Genomic DNA, 14,126 nt, shown 5'->3' with positions numbered 1-14,126 from the left:
CTGGGGATGTGCAAAGCAGAGAGGGGGGAGTCAGGGAACTGAGATGAGACAATTCAAACGGGGATAGGCAGGGGCTGTCGGTGCCCCTCGACGGATTGGAGGGCAATGTGATTGGCAGAGGCTACAGAATCTGCTGCATCCCCTTTTGTCTTCAGAGATGAGACACTCTGCCCCAGAAAAAGGAAGCCACTCGCCTATGGCTGTGGCTTGATTACACTTGACCTTGGCAAGCCGAGGCACAGGAAGGTCAGTCTGGGCCAGTTCCCAGAGCTCAAGGGCATTTCCCCATTCCAGTGTGAAACGCCCCTTTCAATCCTAGCCCCTCTCACCCCTCTAAGTCCCTTGCATGAAAGCAGCTTAAGACCCCACACCTAGATTGGAAGAGTGAGGCAGGACAAGTGGACCCCAGGCTTGGCCCTCCTGCCTGAGACCTGCTTCAACACCGTCGCTCTTGGCTCGGCTGCCAGGGGATGGCTGAATCCCAGCAGCTCCTAAGATAAGAAAGGGCGCTGACCTGACGTGGAGATAGAGGTCACAGAGGTTCCTGGCAGGTGGTTGAGAGCCTGTGTCCTCTGCAAGGAGCGGGCAAAAGGGACGAGGCAGCTGAGAGGGAGTGTGCTGTGGGGGGTGAGGAAGCCCACCACCTCCTCACCCTTGACTTGGGTCCAAGGTGCCTGGAGAGAGGCCTGACCCACGCACACAGGAGCATCCCAGGGACCTTCCCTCAGCTCTACAGTCCACAGAGCAGGAGTGACAGCCTCCTAGGGGCTGATGGCCCCAATGAGGCCGCGCTGGCTCTCCACCTGCAGGAAGTCTCTTCCGTCACTGGCTCTCCCGGCTGCCAAGAGCAAGCCCCCGTTCCTGGCCCCTCCTCACAGGCCCTGCCGCCCCCTCCACACTTCCTTCTTTCTCATTCACTCCTTTTCTTCTTAAAGTTAATTGCAACTTTTTTCTCAGCGCCCTGATCTGGATAAGCCACATCTCATTAGAAAAAGATTTAGCCGGAGCCAAAGCAGGCTGGAGAAGGAATCCCTAATCAACAGAGAAAAGATTTGGGTGTAATTGCTCTCTCCCACCATTCCTGCCCCCCTCTTCCTGCCTCAAATCTTTTTCTGCTCATTAATCTGAAAAGAAAGTCGCAGTCTAATGTCTTGGTGTTCAAGTATCTGCTGCTGCAGAAAGCAAATCCGAGTGCTTTAGGGGTTTGGGGGGAAGGGTTGCATGGAGCGCTTTAGCTGTTGGGGTGCAGGAGTGAAATATTTTGGTTGTTGGGGGCTGTACACAAAGCACCCTGGTTGGGAGTAAAGCTCTTCGGAGTGTGTATGCATGGCTGTGAAGGGCTTTGGTTGTGGGGGAAGGTGTGAATCTCTGGTTATTGGTGTGAGGTGGTTTGATCATTAAGTGGGTTGTGGAGCCCTTAGATTATTGGCGTTTTGCGTGTGTGTGTGTGTGTGTGTGTGTGTGTAAAGCTTTTTGGTTATTGCTGTGTGTGCAGGAAGTGCTTTACTGGGTGTGTAGGTAAAGCCCTTTTGATGTGTGTGTGTGTGTGTGTGTGTGTGTGTGTGTTTGCACGCGAAATATTTTGCTTCTTGGGGCACATGAAGGGTTTGGTTGTTGGGACCATGTCTGTAAATAGAGAAGGCTGTGGGACTAGGACATAAGCAGTGAAGCAGAGGACCCTTCAGTCACTGTATGTGGGTGAGGTGGCTTGGCTGTTGAGGGGTACATGTGTCACGCCTGGATTGCATTGTGTGTATGGGTGTGAAACGCTTGGTTTGTGGGATGAATGTGTGTTCATGTGCAGTTGTTCCCTTGGTGTTTCCCTTTTGCCTGAGTTAGATGCTGGCACAATGCCTGCATGGAAAATGAATTTTAAAGAGAGCCATCTTCTCAGGTAGGGACCTTGGGTCCTTGAGCACCAACCAAAGGAGCAGCGCTGGATTTCTACGCTCTTCCTTCTGAATGTGGACATTTTCTACCCTTTGTAATTGGTAAGAGACCAGAAGGGAATTTTTAAAGTTTACTGTAAATTTAAAAAGGAATGCATGCTCAAAAAGAAAAAAAACAGGAATGCACACTCTGGGAAAATGTGAGCAGGGACTGGACAATGGGAAGGGAATCTCTCAGATGCCCCCCCATGCCCCTCCCCAGTACCGCTGTGACCTTCCCAGTGTAGGCCAAATATATCCACTCCACAGTGGTTTCTACAACATACTGTTCTGCACATGCTTTTGTCACATAAAAATATACATCAGAGATTGTCCTCTATCAGTATAGGCATATATTAATGTTGTATTTTTAACCCCTAAAATGAGTTAACCTAGAAAAATAATAAAGAACCTCTGTCCTGGGCAGTTGAGGAGTATGGTGAATAGCTTTCTCCCCAGTAAAGTATGATAATACCAGCCTAGCATGATGCTAAGCCTCTCTTTTATCACCTCATTCAATGCTCAAAAAACACCGGGAAGAAATCACCACTCCACTCACAGATGAGGGCACCAATGCTGAGAGGTACTGGCCAAGTCCACACAGTAGGCGACAGAGCCAGAATTCCAACCCAGCCCATCTGAATGCAGAGCTCTGGCCTCAGCTGCTGCCTGCCTTCCAGAGAAAAGGAAGGACCAGCTGGGAACTGAAGGTGAAGGGTGAGTGATGGGTTCTGCCACCCACAGTCCCGCCAGAGAGCCCAGGAGTCCTGCGTCTGAGCTGCTCACCCGTGGTTCCCATTTGGCCCCGGACCAGGCTTACAGGGGCCCCTCTTCATCTTGGTTGGTCCTCCATGGCTCCAGTTCCCCTGGCCTGACCGTGCCCTCTGCAGGAGCCCTGGGCACTGCTGCTGCCAGGAGATCCCAGGAAGATGCTGGCTTCCACCTCCCATCCCAGCCCCTGGAAGGTAAAGCCTGGCGTGAGCTTTTTTGTGGTTCTCCAAGCACAGCCCAAGCATGGTTGCAGCCCTTCCACCTAATAATTATCAGATGGAAAAGCCGGCCACCGAGGTGGTGCTCTCTCCTAATGAGGGTTTCTGTTCAGGTCACAGAGTTGAGCCAGGTGCAGCAAAAGGAGCATCTGAGTTGCACATCAGAGGTCTTAGTCTCAGAGGGACGAGAACCTCAGCTCCAGGATTCACCAAGACCAAGCCCCTGCTCAGGAAGAACATGGTTCCTCCCACATTTATGATCCCACCCTCCTCTGCGCTCCTCTGCCTCCGTGTGCCTCAGTCCACTATGCTTGTTGCGAGCACTCCCAGCACGGTAGGACAAAGGACAAAGCGAATATTTTCAGGGAATGTGAAAATCCTGTTTGGGACACTGGAAAAAAGTGACCTAGGCAGGGAAGGTTTTCAAAGGTAGCCCATTACCTGCTGAGATCAGGGCAAGCCTCAGAACAGGACCACCCCGTGCACCAGCCTCCGGCCACATGTGACTACCACGCATTTGAAACACAGCTAGTGCAAAGGCAGATGTCCTGTAGGTGTAAAATGCACAACTGAGTGGGAAAACCTACTATGAAATTAAAACATGGAAGATCTCGCTCACAACTCTGCATCGACTAGATGCTGACAAGATGATATTTTGAAGATACTAGGTTACAGGAAACAAATTATGAAAATTAATAATGGTGCACGCCCTTCATCTCTCTTAATCTGGCTGCTAGAAACCTTAAAATTACATAGGGGACTTGCGTCGGAGGCTCCCATTGGCACAAGATGGCAATGGCCTAGTAGACAACACCTCCTCCTGTGAATATCATTGTCTCCATTTCAACAGTAAATGCTTGATCAAGGTCAACAGCTAGTAGCAATAAAATCCAGAATTCACATCACGAGAAGCTAGTGATCCTGGCTGCACAGTCTACTCGTTTATATAACTCCTGAAGCAAGAGATGAACTGTGTTTGCAACATCATGTGCAAAACGTTTTCAGAGGCAGCACGGACTGATACAAATTTGCAATCTGGGGAAGGCAAAATAATGGATCTCCCAATTAGTGGGGACATTCAGGCACAGGGTACTTCTCCATGGGTAACTGCACAGACTTTGATGTTGTCTGTGGAATCCGGGCTACTCTTTCCTTCACTGGGCCTTAGTTTCTCCATGTGTCCCACAGGGGCTGGGGCTGGATGCTCTCTGAGATTGCTAAGGACCCATGAGACAACCACTCACCAGATCTCTCCCTCCCCAAGGCGGAGGATGAGCTGCACCAAACCTGCCTGGGACTCTGGGCGAGTGACCCTGCTCTTGTGTCACATGTAAGGTGACGATAAGAAGAGTCTAAACTTGAGAGAGTTGCTATGAGACTAAATGAGAGGATGCAAGTGGCCGTGTGCCCGCACGTGCCTGGCACACCGCGAGCGCTCAGTGTGTGCTGGGTCCTGGAGTCCCCGAAGCAGTGACTGTGATAGCCCGCTGGCTGGATTGCGCTCGGTAGAGACTCCGCTTCTTGAGCACTTGCCTGGACCTCACCCTCACCTGACACACTCAAATGCTGAACTTGATAAGGCAGTTTCACCTTGAACTTGGCTTTTGAAGGGTTCCTTACCACTGCAGCTCAATTCCCCGATTGGATGGGTAACAGAAGCACCTACGGAGAAGGCAGCTTGGACGGGGGCCCAGAGGGAAATTCGAGGCTCCAGTAACCAAGTATCTTCTGGCATGTTTTAGTAAGACTAGAAGCTTCTGCCATCCGGTGATGAGTTAGGGGCTAACTTCTTTCCCTCCGAAGTAGTGGGCAAGCAGATGGCACTTCTTTTGTCCTTTGGAGGAGGGACGCAGATCCACAGCCACAAGATTTCTCTACCTCACATTCTCCACCGTGGGAAGACTGGCCTTCTTGCTTCTTAGCTGTGAATGTTTTCTTTTACCCCTGAATTTTTGGTAAACAGCCTCCTGTGCTAGCTAAATGCTTTATCAGCTCCTCAGCCGGCGGCGTACAGACAACCATTTTGGCACGCGGAAAAGCCCACATCAGGATTAAATCCAAGCGAGCTGTCTTGCACTTCTTGGGAAGCGCCCTGCTTTATCTTGCGTTCAGCGCCTGCCATCTGCTGGGAGGTCCTGGTATGGCGGGGTGTCCCGGCTGACCGGAGAACTCGCGGGGCTGCAGTCAGGAAATAGCGTACTCACTGAAAAGGAACTGCGGGTCATAGTCCTGAGAGCTTGGGGTTTAGTGTTGAACAAAGCAGACAAATGTCCTCGTTCTTCTAGATTGCACTCTTGCTAAGTGATAAATGAATGGAGGAAATTTTAAAGTAGAACATGGAGGGGGGTTGAAAGCGCTGGCAGAGAGGTGAGTTGCAATTTTACAGTTTTCAGGGTGGGTCAGCTTCAGCCCCACGGTGACTGGAGGATTAACTAATGGGCAGCTTGGAACACCCAGCCGAACTGAGTCAGCGTGGTTCCGGGCATGGAAGGCCCACCTGAGGACTGCTGCCAATGGTATGAAAGGAGAACGGGAGGGGAAGATTGCGTGCTCTTGATTTTCCTGGAGAAGATTACCGGGGCTGGTTTTCCTCATACAAACTAGGCTGTTCTCTGGTCTTCGCTGTCTCGGAGGGTGGCTATGGTTTTCTCTGGGGAAGCTCTGGCCCTTACCTTGAATGTCACTTCCTTTCTGCAGTACAGATCCCTCAGCCTATTGACACAGATCCTTCATCCACTGGTGTGGACTTTCCAGCTTCCATCACTGTCCTTGGGTCTTCTACATGCAGGTCCTTGATACAGACCAGCACGAGACATTGCCACAGGCCCTAGGCCTTTGGCTGGACTCATGTGGGACATTGCCATGGGATCCAGGCCCTCAGTTGGATTCTTCTAATCTCTAACATCTAAGCAGATCTCGTGCACTCTTGCATTTGACTTTTTGGGTGAATATTATAAAATAATCCTATACATTATGTATCCTGTATTAAATCTATTCCCTTGCAAACCCCGACCACAACAGTGACTTTTGAGCAGAGAGCTGGAGGAAGTGAGGGGGTCTGCCATGGAAGAAGAGTGTAGCTGCAGAGGAAATGAAAATGCAAAGGCCCTGGGGTGGGAATGGGCTCCGGGCTATTCAGGGAGTACCACGGATGCTGGGTGGCTCAAGAGATGCCAGGGGAAGAAGATCAAAAAGCAGGGCAGACCACGGTGCATTCTTTCAGGCTGTGTGTAAGGACCTGCCTATACTAAGCTGCTCTGGCTGTCATAATAAATCCCACAGATGGGGCTGCTTACACCACAGAATTTATTTCCTCACAGTTGTAGAGGCTGGAGGTTCAACTTTAAAGCGGGGGCCAAGTGGGTTTCCGCAGAGGGCTCACGCCCCTGAGTTGCAGGCCTGGGCCCCCTCTGATGGCCCCGTGTGGCCTTTCTTTGGTGCCTACGTTGGGTGTGGATTTCCATGTGGCAACTTGGGACACAAACGTCCAATCCGTAACCCTGGCTTTTACTTCTGAGTTGCTGCGTTCACGTGGGGTGAGGGGACCACAGTTCCATGACATCTGGAGCAAGCTGTCAGGAACAGGCCCCTCTGGTGAGTCACCTCATCCATCCAGCGAGCATGCCGAGAACGTGCGGGAGGTCGCTGGGACCATGTGTGCCGAAGGTGATGTCAGCGCGTGTGCATGTGCGCGTGTGGGTGGATGTGCGTGTGTGAGTGGATGTGTCTGTGGGGATGTGAGTGTGAATGTGTGCGTATGGGTGAGAGTGTGTCTGTGTGGGTGGGTGTGAGTAGGGGTGTGTCTGTGTAGGGTGTGTATGCATCTGTGTGAGTATAGACATGAGTGTGTCTGTGCGTGTGAACAAGTATGGGTGTGAGTGTGAGGTGTGAAGGGTGCGGGTACGTGTATAACACGGAGCATTTGCTCACACCCCATGACTAACTGCTGCGCCCATAAACCACACACATGCCACAGCACAGGGCTTGGTATCACCACAGCCCGTGGCCCATAACGGAGGCCCCGTCCTGTCCCTTGGCACACCCACACCCAGCAATGCCCCTTCTTCCAAGGACCTGCATCTCTAGCTGGCCCTGCCAGGCTCCCGCAACTGAGCCTCCGCTCCGGCCTGCCAACTTGGCTACGCTGGCTGTGGTGCAGGAGGAGAGCTGCTCTGACTCCTGTCCTTGCCCTCTGCCCCAGCTTCTGCTCCAGTGGAAAGGTCCACACCCATCTCCCAGAGTGGCTATGGGGACAGAAGTGGTCTGAGTCTTGCCTCTGGTATTTACTGAGCATGTACTATGTGCTGGGTGCTCACGTGTGTGCCAGGGGCTCAGGATGTATATTCTAGTTGGACCTGGGGTGGACTGGCCACACTAACAAGTTTTCAAAAGCAGATGTTGTGGTTTCTAAAAGCTGATGTTGGATAGGCTCCCAGTTGTTAAGTTATAAAAGTGTGTGTAGGTACATAGCTACTTACACGCTAATAGAATGGAAGTTGCTAAGAGATAAACACAGAGATGCTGTATAATGTTCCTTTAAAAGATACACATAGTGATATGAAACTAAGTATCCGAATAGAAATACTATTGACCTAAGAAGTACAAAGAAGTTCAAATAATTCTCCAAGATATCTATTCCTTTGCTTCAAATATGTTTAAAAGATAGGCTAACTTGTTTCATTTATACTGCTAGTTTTTCTTAGTTCATTGAAGAGAAAGTTTTGTGCTTTTATCTGTTTCTTCTTTGTAAGAGACAATCTTTTTTTATCCAGGTCTTGTACTCTGAGTAACATGTGGACCATTCCTGTTAACTACTGTTATTCTCTAATTATTTTATTATAAGATTTTAAAATTGTTTCACAGAAGAGTACTTTTATATGTTCTTTGTTAATATCTTCTTGTACTGCATTATGCTAAACTTGAAAATAAAAAAAAGAGATACTATTGAAGCTTTGAACAGAAAGACACACACCAATAAAGATACACACTAAAGGCTTCAGAATAATGTTTGCTCTGGAGAGAGAGAAGAGAGGGGTGTGGGCAATTTAAAAAACACAAAGGCAAAATTATAACTTCCACTGATTTCTCAGATGTACTACTTCACTTATTAAATATTCATATTAGTCCTATAATGTGTTGCCCCATATAATAGGTAATTAAACTGAGGCCCAGTGAGCTATCACATGTCGTGGAGGCTGGTGACTGAAACAGAGTCTATCTAAATCCGAAGTCTTATCTGATTTTGTTAAATCTCCTCACCTAACTTAGGTCTCTTTGTTGCTGACTTCAACTTACTCATACTGTTGTTGGGAATTTTTCCCCTAAGTTTATGAAAGACATTGGCTGCGGTTTTTCTCTTCTAATGCTTATCTTTATCTAGTTTAGAAATCAGGCAAAACTAATTGTTTCAAAAATGAGTTGGGAAATGTTCCCATTTTCTATTTTCTCAAATGCCTGGTGCAAAATTGGTATTCATTCTTCTGTAAATGCCTGGAAGAATTCTCTAATAAAACCACCTTCGAAGCTTTGAAAATTACAGACTGTCTCTGTAATTGTTATAGGGCTTTTTCAGTAGTTTATTTCAATTTGGTTGAGCTTTGGTAGCTTGTGATATTTGAGGAATTGGCCCATTTCTTTTAAGGTGCTGAATTTATGAGCATAAAGTTGCTCAGAGTATCGGCTTATTGTCTTTTTGATGACAGTAGATCTGGGCTGATATCGTTTGTCTATTTTACGATATTGGTAATGTGTCTTTTTAAAAAAAATCTTGTCAGTATTTCTAGAGATTTATCAATTTTATTGAATTTTTGAAGAACCATTTTTTTTATTTCATTGGTTTTTCCCTGTTGCTTTCCATTTCACTGATTTCTCCTACTTTTATTTCTTTTTTTCTGCTTGCTTGCTTTGGGTATAATTTTTTTCTAGTTTCTTGAAGTAAGAACTTCAATTATTGATTCGTTTCTTTTCTAATGTTAGCATTTGGTCCCATAAGTTTTCCTCCTGGCCCTGTGTTAGCTGCAACTCAAAGTGCCGGGTATTTTTGTATTTCCCTTGAGAGTCCCACTTTGACCTGTGAATTATTTATTGGCAGACTGTTTAACTTCCAAGTATCCAGAGATTTTCCCATTGTCTTCCTGCTGTCACTGAATTTTAATAACTCTCTTTGATATGTATCCCCATGAGAATAGGACTTTATTGATTCTACTGCTATTTTACTAATGCTGAGAACAGGACAATGGTAGGTGATTAGTAAATGAAGATGAATGAATGATTGAAATATTTAACTTAGAAATCAAGAGAAGACTATAGATTTAAAAGAGGTCAGGAGGCCGGGCGTGGTGGTGCACACCTGTAACTCGAGTGCTCAGGAGGCTGAGGCAGGAGAGGCACTGTGAGTTTAAGGCAAACCTGAACTACCTAGTGAGACCCTGTCTCAAAAACAGCAACAAAAAAAAGGCAAAAAAGATCAGAAATTTGATGGTGATTATCAGTAGACACAAAAATATGGTTGTCTCTTATTTTCTTCTTTTTGAAGAAACAGTGGTTTTTTTGTTTGTTTGGTTTATTACTGTTTGCCTGTGGTCCTAAGGATTGAACCCGGGAGTACTGTACTGAGCTACATCCGTAGCCTCTCCATTCTTTCCTAATTTTGAGACAGCGTCTCATGAAGTTACCAAGGTTGGCCTTAAATTTACAATCCTCCTGCCTCAGCCTTCTAAATAGCTGGGATAATAGGAATGAATCACCATACCTGCCAAGAAGCTATGTCTTATTGTTTCCAAATTCCCTGCAATGAGCGTGCACTGCTCTTACAATCCTGTAAAGAAATTTTAAAAATGGGAGCTGCTATTCTGATTATTTTCACTCCTTCCTTGACAGGTTGTATTCGAATTCAAATTGCTGAAAAAAGCCAAGGGTGAGAGTCAGAACCACAAAAGGACCCTCAGTGAGGTCCCAGCACTCTGAATCAGGTCCAGATCCTGCTGCCTTTCCACCGCCAAATTTACAGGCTTCCAAAGTTACTGTGGCCCTCACTTTATCATGGAGTTCATGTGCTTCTCGAGTCAGGGTCAAGTCCTTGTCTTCTCATGGCACAAAGGCCCTAGAGATCTTATGAACCAGTCCTCACCAAGATCTTGCTTGGCATCATCAATAAAACATCCACCTTTCGAACTCGGGCCATTAAAACTACTTTGACAATTTACTTTGAGGGAACAATACTAACATTTTCCTACAGGGCTCAAAAGGTAACTAAAAATTAGAGAGAGCAGAAAAGAGGTACTTCGTTTACCTTTCATTTTAAAATATATAGCCATCTCTTTTATACCCTCAGTCACAGACTTTTCATGTTTTTGCCTGGCAATTTCTTTGGAAAGTTGGCTGGATGGGAAAATTTGATGATAATTCTGTCTAACCGGGGTCACCACTCAAGCAGTTCCTACATATGGACAATTCCTGAAGGTGGGTGAATATGCTTTGCTGCTTTGGACAACAATGCTAAGGCCTTGGTTTCAGCTTTTTGTTGATTGGTTTGTTAGTGGGTTGGTTGGCTGGTTTTTCTGAATTGTTATTCAACAGAGAAATTCCTAGATCTGGAAAAATGTTTTTCCCTTTCTTATTTATGAGGTAAGCGAATTTCATGCAATGATGGAGAGATTTGCTAGAGAGAGGGAGGGGGTGGTAAGTTTGTATCCTGATGCTTGGGGATGGTACAAGGTACTGTCCTAGGGGTGTCTTCTTTGGAGCTGAGCTAAAGAAAGTATCAAGGTCGATGAGCAGGCCTGTGTCTTTATTATTGTTATTATTATTTTTGTGTTTTTGAGACAGGGTTTTGTTATGCAGTTCAGGCTGGCCTCGAACTCACAGTGATCTTCCTGCCTCAGCCTTCTGAGTTCTGGGATTACAGGCATGTGCCACAACACCTGGCCAGGCCTATGTCTTAAGGAATAGCCAAGGACATGAAAACCTAGGCACCAAGAATCCTAACCTGATAAGGGAAAAATAAAGAACCCTTATCTCAGAGTACAGTGTGAGTCATATCATACAAAATAGCCAGAAATGGAAAATTATAATGTTAACCAGTCTGTCATTTTTAAGATCATTTGATTTCTAGAATTCCTGGGCTCCTGATTTGCTAACTTTTTGTTGCTTTTGTTAAGTGGATTAAAACTGAGTATGTCAAAAAAGATGTGTTTAATTTTTATTGTCAACTATGGCCTAATTAAGTTCAAAAGCATCACTTGCTCTTCTGCAGCCCCTAGTAGAGACTGTCTGTACCCCTTTGGGGACCATTTATGAAATACTTCTGGCTTTCCACTTTCTGTCTGTGCGAGGACTCTACCTCCTGCCTATAAAGTTAGGTACAGCACAAGCCTGCCAGAGACACTGCATATGTGCAGAAGTAACCCATCCAACAGAAACCTCAGCTTCGTGTGTAACCCACCCCACCTGCTTCCATTGTGATTGTGGATGTGGGAGTCACAGCGAAGTGAAGTCCTGGGTCCCAAAGTCATTATGACATGCAGAGCTGCCATGGATGGAGCTATAGTTTGAATAGGATTTGTCTCCTTCCAGACCCGTGTGAAATGTGGTGCTGGCATAGCAGTGTTGGGAGGCAGCCTTTGGGATGAGCAGGTGGTCAAGAAGGGTTTGTGCCTTTCTTGCAAGAGTGGGTTAATTCTCATGGGGGGTTAGTTATTGGGAGAGTAGGATACTATAAAAGTGAGTTTGCCTTCTTTGTCTCTTTCTTGCTTCCTCCTTCACCATAAGATTCCTTCTTCCTCTCCTCCATGGTGTGCTGCAGAAGGAGGCCCTCACCGGAAGCCAGGACAATGCCAGCACCATGGTCTCGGGCTTCCAGCTGCCAGAACAATAAAGCAAAATAAACCACTTTCATTTACAAATAACCAGCCTCTGGTATTGCGTTACAGAAACAGAAAACACACTAAAACAGATGGATAACAAGGATGAAAGAAAACATTTACTGTGTAAAGCCACTAAGATTGGGTGGTTAATAGTGCACAGTTACCCGGCCTGTGCTTACAGATGCATGTGTATACACACACGTGCACACACACACACATTTGCACTGTGGTGTGCAAAGGCAAACTGGAGACCATGGAGAAATGGGATGGGGGAGGGGGAGATATCATCTGTGTCTCTGAAAATCTCTCAGTCTGGCTTGGCAGACGCGCCATCTTGGCAATGTGTAATGATAACAATAATAAGAGTGGGCAGCTCAAGATGACAATGCGGAGATGTTTGTAGAGCTGCAGTTGAAAGAGGAAGCACTGAGGCAGAGTCCAGGATAAAGGAAGAGCAACCTGGGACCAGGGAGCTCCTCTTGCCCTCCCCCTCCTCTTGCCCCTTCTCCATCCTCTGTCCACCCTGTGAGACCACCCTCTGTGCACCATATACAGGCTCTTTCTTTCCCTTTTGGCCCCAGTGGCCTGGTCAATGGGGTCCTTGGCAAAAGGCTAGAGAAAGGTGAGGCTGAATATTCCTTCCTGGCTCTCTCTTGGTAGGGTACCCGCAGACCGTTTGCACCTTGGCTGAAGCTCCCAGCTCCTCTCCTTCCAGAGTCTGGTAACACTTCATTCTTCACCCCTCAGGCTCAGGGTGGCAAGAGCCCCCAGATACTGCAGCATTCTTCCCACTTCCCTGTACTTTCCCGACATTTTTGCAAATGGTTTTTTTAAAAAAGGATTCTGGAAAGGGCCCTAATTCAAGCACACTGTTTCCTCATAGATCCTCACTGATGAATCTTTGGAAAGTTGACAGTAGAAAGGAAATGATCATGCTCTAATTACAGAGCCAGCTGGTAAAAGAGGCAAAAAGCTTTTAAATAATAATTCATTCTTCATTATGAATGAGTGATCAAATAGCTTTGCACCTCCCCAGCTAAATTGGGAGATTCTTCTCTAAAATTAAAAAAGCACTGGAGGCCGAGCGTTGGCCTCTGCATCTGTGACAGTGAGTGGGCCATCAGCAGAGCCTTGGTCTCACACAGCCCTCTGCAAATCCCGGTGGCACAGAGCCAGCCCAGTTGTCATGGCACTGCCAAGCCAAGGGGCTTCCCTCTTGTCCCCTTCTCTGACAAAAGTTGACTCCAGAATTCCTGCCACTATGTTCAACTTGATCCTGAGGGCAGAGGCTTAATTTCTGGTGCTCAAGGAAAATTCTAGCCAAATTTCTTTTGAGCATTCACGCATAGTACACAACTGCCTGGGAAGGGAGTGATTCTTTCTGCCACCGCCCTGCCAGCTGGAAGTCCCCTGTAGTCCTGCCTTGGGACGCCGTGGCAAATTCACTGGAGTCCTTCACTTACTGGATGGATTTCCATGTAGAAAGCCAGAGGAGCCTTGGAAGAGCTGAACTTGGGAGAGTTCTAGGTCGTATCTTCTGTCTCCTATCCTACAGGTCCCCACTCCTCAGCTGCATCCTGCGCAGGGAAAGTATGCAGGGAATAGTCTGGGACGGGTGCCCCCGCATTTCCCAACACGGCAGGAAGAGCAGACACCTGATTGCTGCTCTGGGACTAGACCAAGGACTAGTCAGTTCAGGCATGTCAAGGTGTAGTGTTGGAGGCTGCTCAGGCATCAATTTGGAAGCTGTCATCGGATTTTACTGTGTTGCCATTGATATGTATTTCCTCCAGAGCAGGTAAGAGATGAGAAGAACAAAGGTAGGGCATGCCCATGTGCCAGGCTTACACAGCTGGAAAGAGAAGGCAAAGTATGGAGAAGAGGGGCGGATGCTCTGGAAGGCCAAGGATGCCATTCACTCCTCAGGTGCCAGAAGATGCACGCCAGGGCCTGGACTGGTACCCACCATGCAGCAGCAGAGGGTGATAAAAAAAACTGTCAGCAGTATAACTTGCCTTAACAACAACTTCCAGGAAAGTGAAAACATGCTTTTTGCAGAAAACAAATACGAATTCAGGCAGCAAACAGGAGAGAAGTTCTCTTACCATCGTAATGAAAGCCAAGTTCTTGACCAGTGTAAGAGTTTCAGAAAAGAATGATTAGGATGCAGTACGTACGTGTACCAACTCCCTGAGATACACATTATTATTATGTATTGCAAACACATACTAATACAAGTAATAAATAAAAAGTGGATTAAGAGTAAAAAAAGAAAAGGAGAGGGAAATGAGAAGGCAAGAAGGGACAAGGGCCTGCACCTGTTCCTGACAACCTTGAGTAGCCAG

General features: G+C 47.0%; 1 protein-coding gene across 1 annotated transcript in view; it reads left to right on the top strand.

Moving 5' to 3' along the window:
* The window catches only part of LOC102020366, a 47,223-nt gene extending 35,403 nt beyond the window's left edge, over nucleotides 1–11,820 (top strand). Inside the window, exons 5-6 of the mRNA XM_013515756.1 lie at nucleotides 9,797–10,378; nucleotides 11,687–11,820. Coding sequence (XP_013371210.1) covers nucleotides 9,797–9,883 — 87 coding nt within the window. The 3' untranslated portion in view covers nucleotides 9,884–10,378; nucleotides 11,687–11,820. The remainder of the gene's footprint in view (nucleotides 1–9,796; nucleotides 10,379–11,686) is intronic.
* The last annotated feature ends 2,306 nt before the right edge of the window (nucleotides 11,821–14,126 follow it).

This window comes from Chinchilla lanigera, unplaced genomic scaffold (genome assembly GCF_000276665.1).
Source record: "Chinchilla lanigera isolate Chin_1 unplaced genomic scaffold, ChiLan1.0 scaffold00030, whole genome shotgun sequence".
Lineage (NCBI taxonomy): Eukaryota > Metazoa > Chordata > Mammalia > Rodentia > Chinchillidae > Chinchilla > Chinchilla lanigera.
This window is presented reverse-complemented; position numbering and strand designations above follow the sequence as displayed.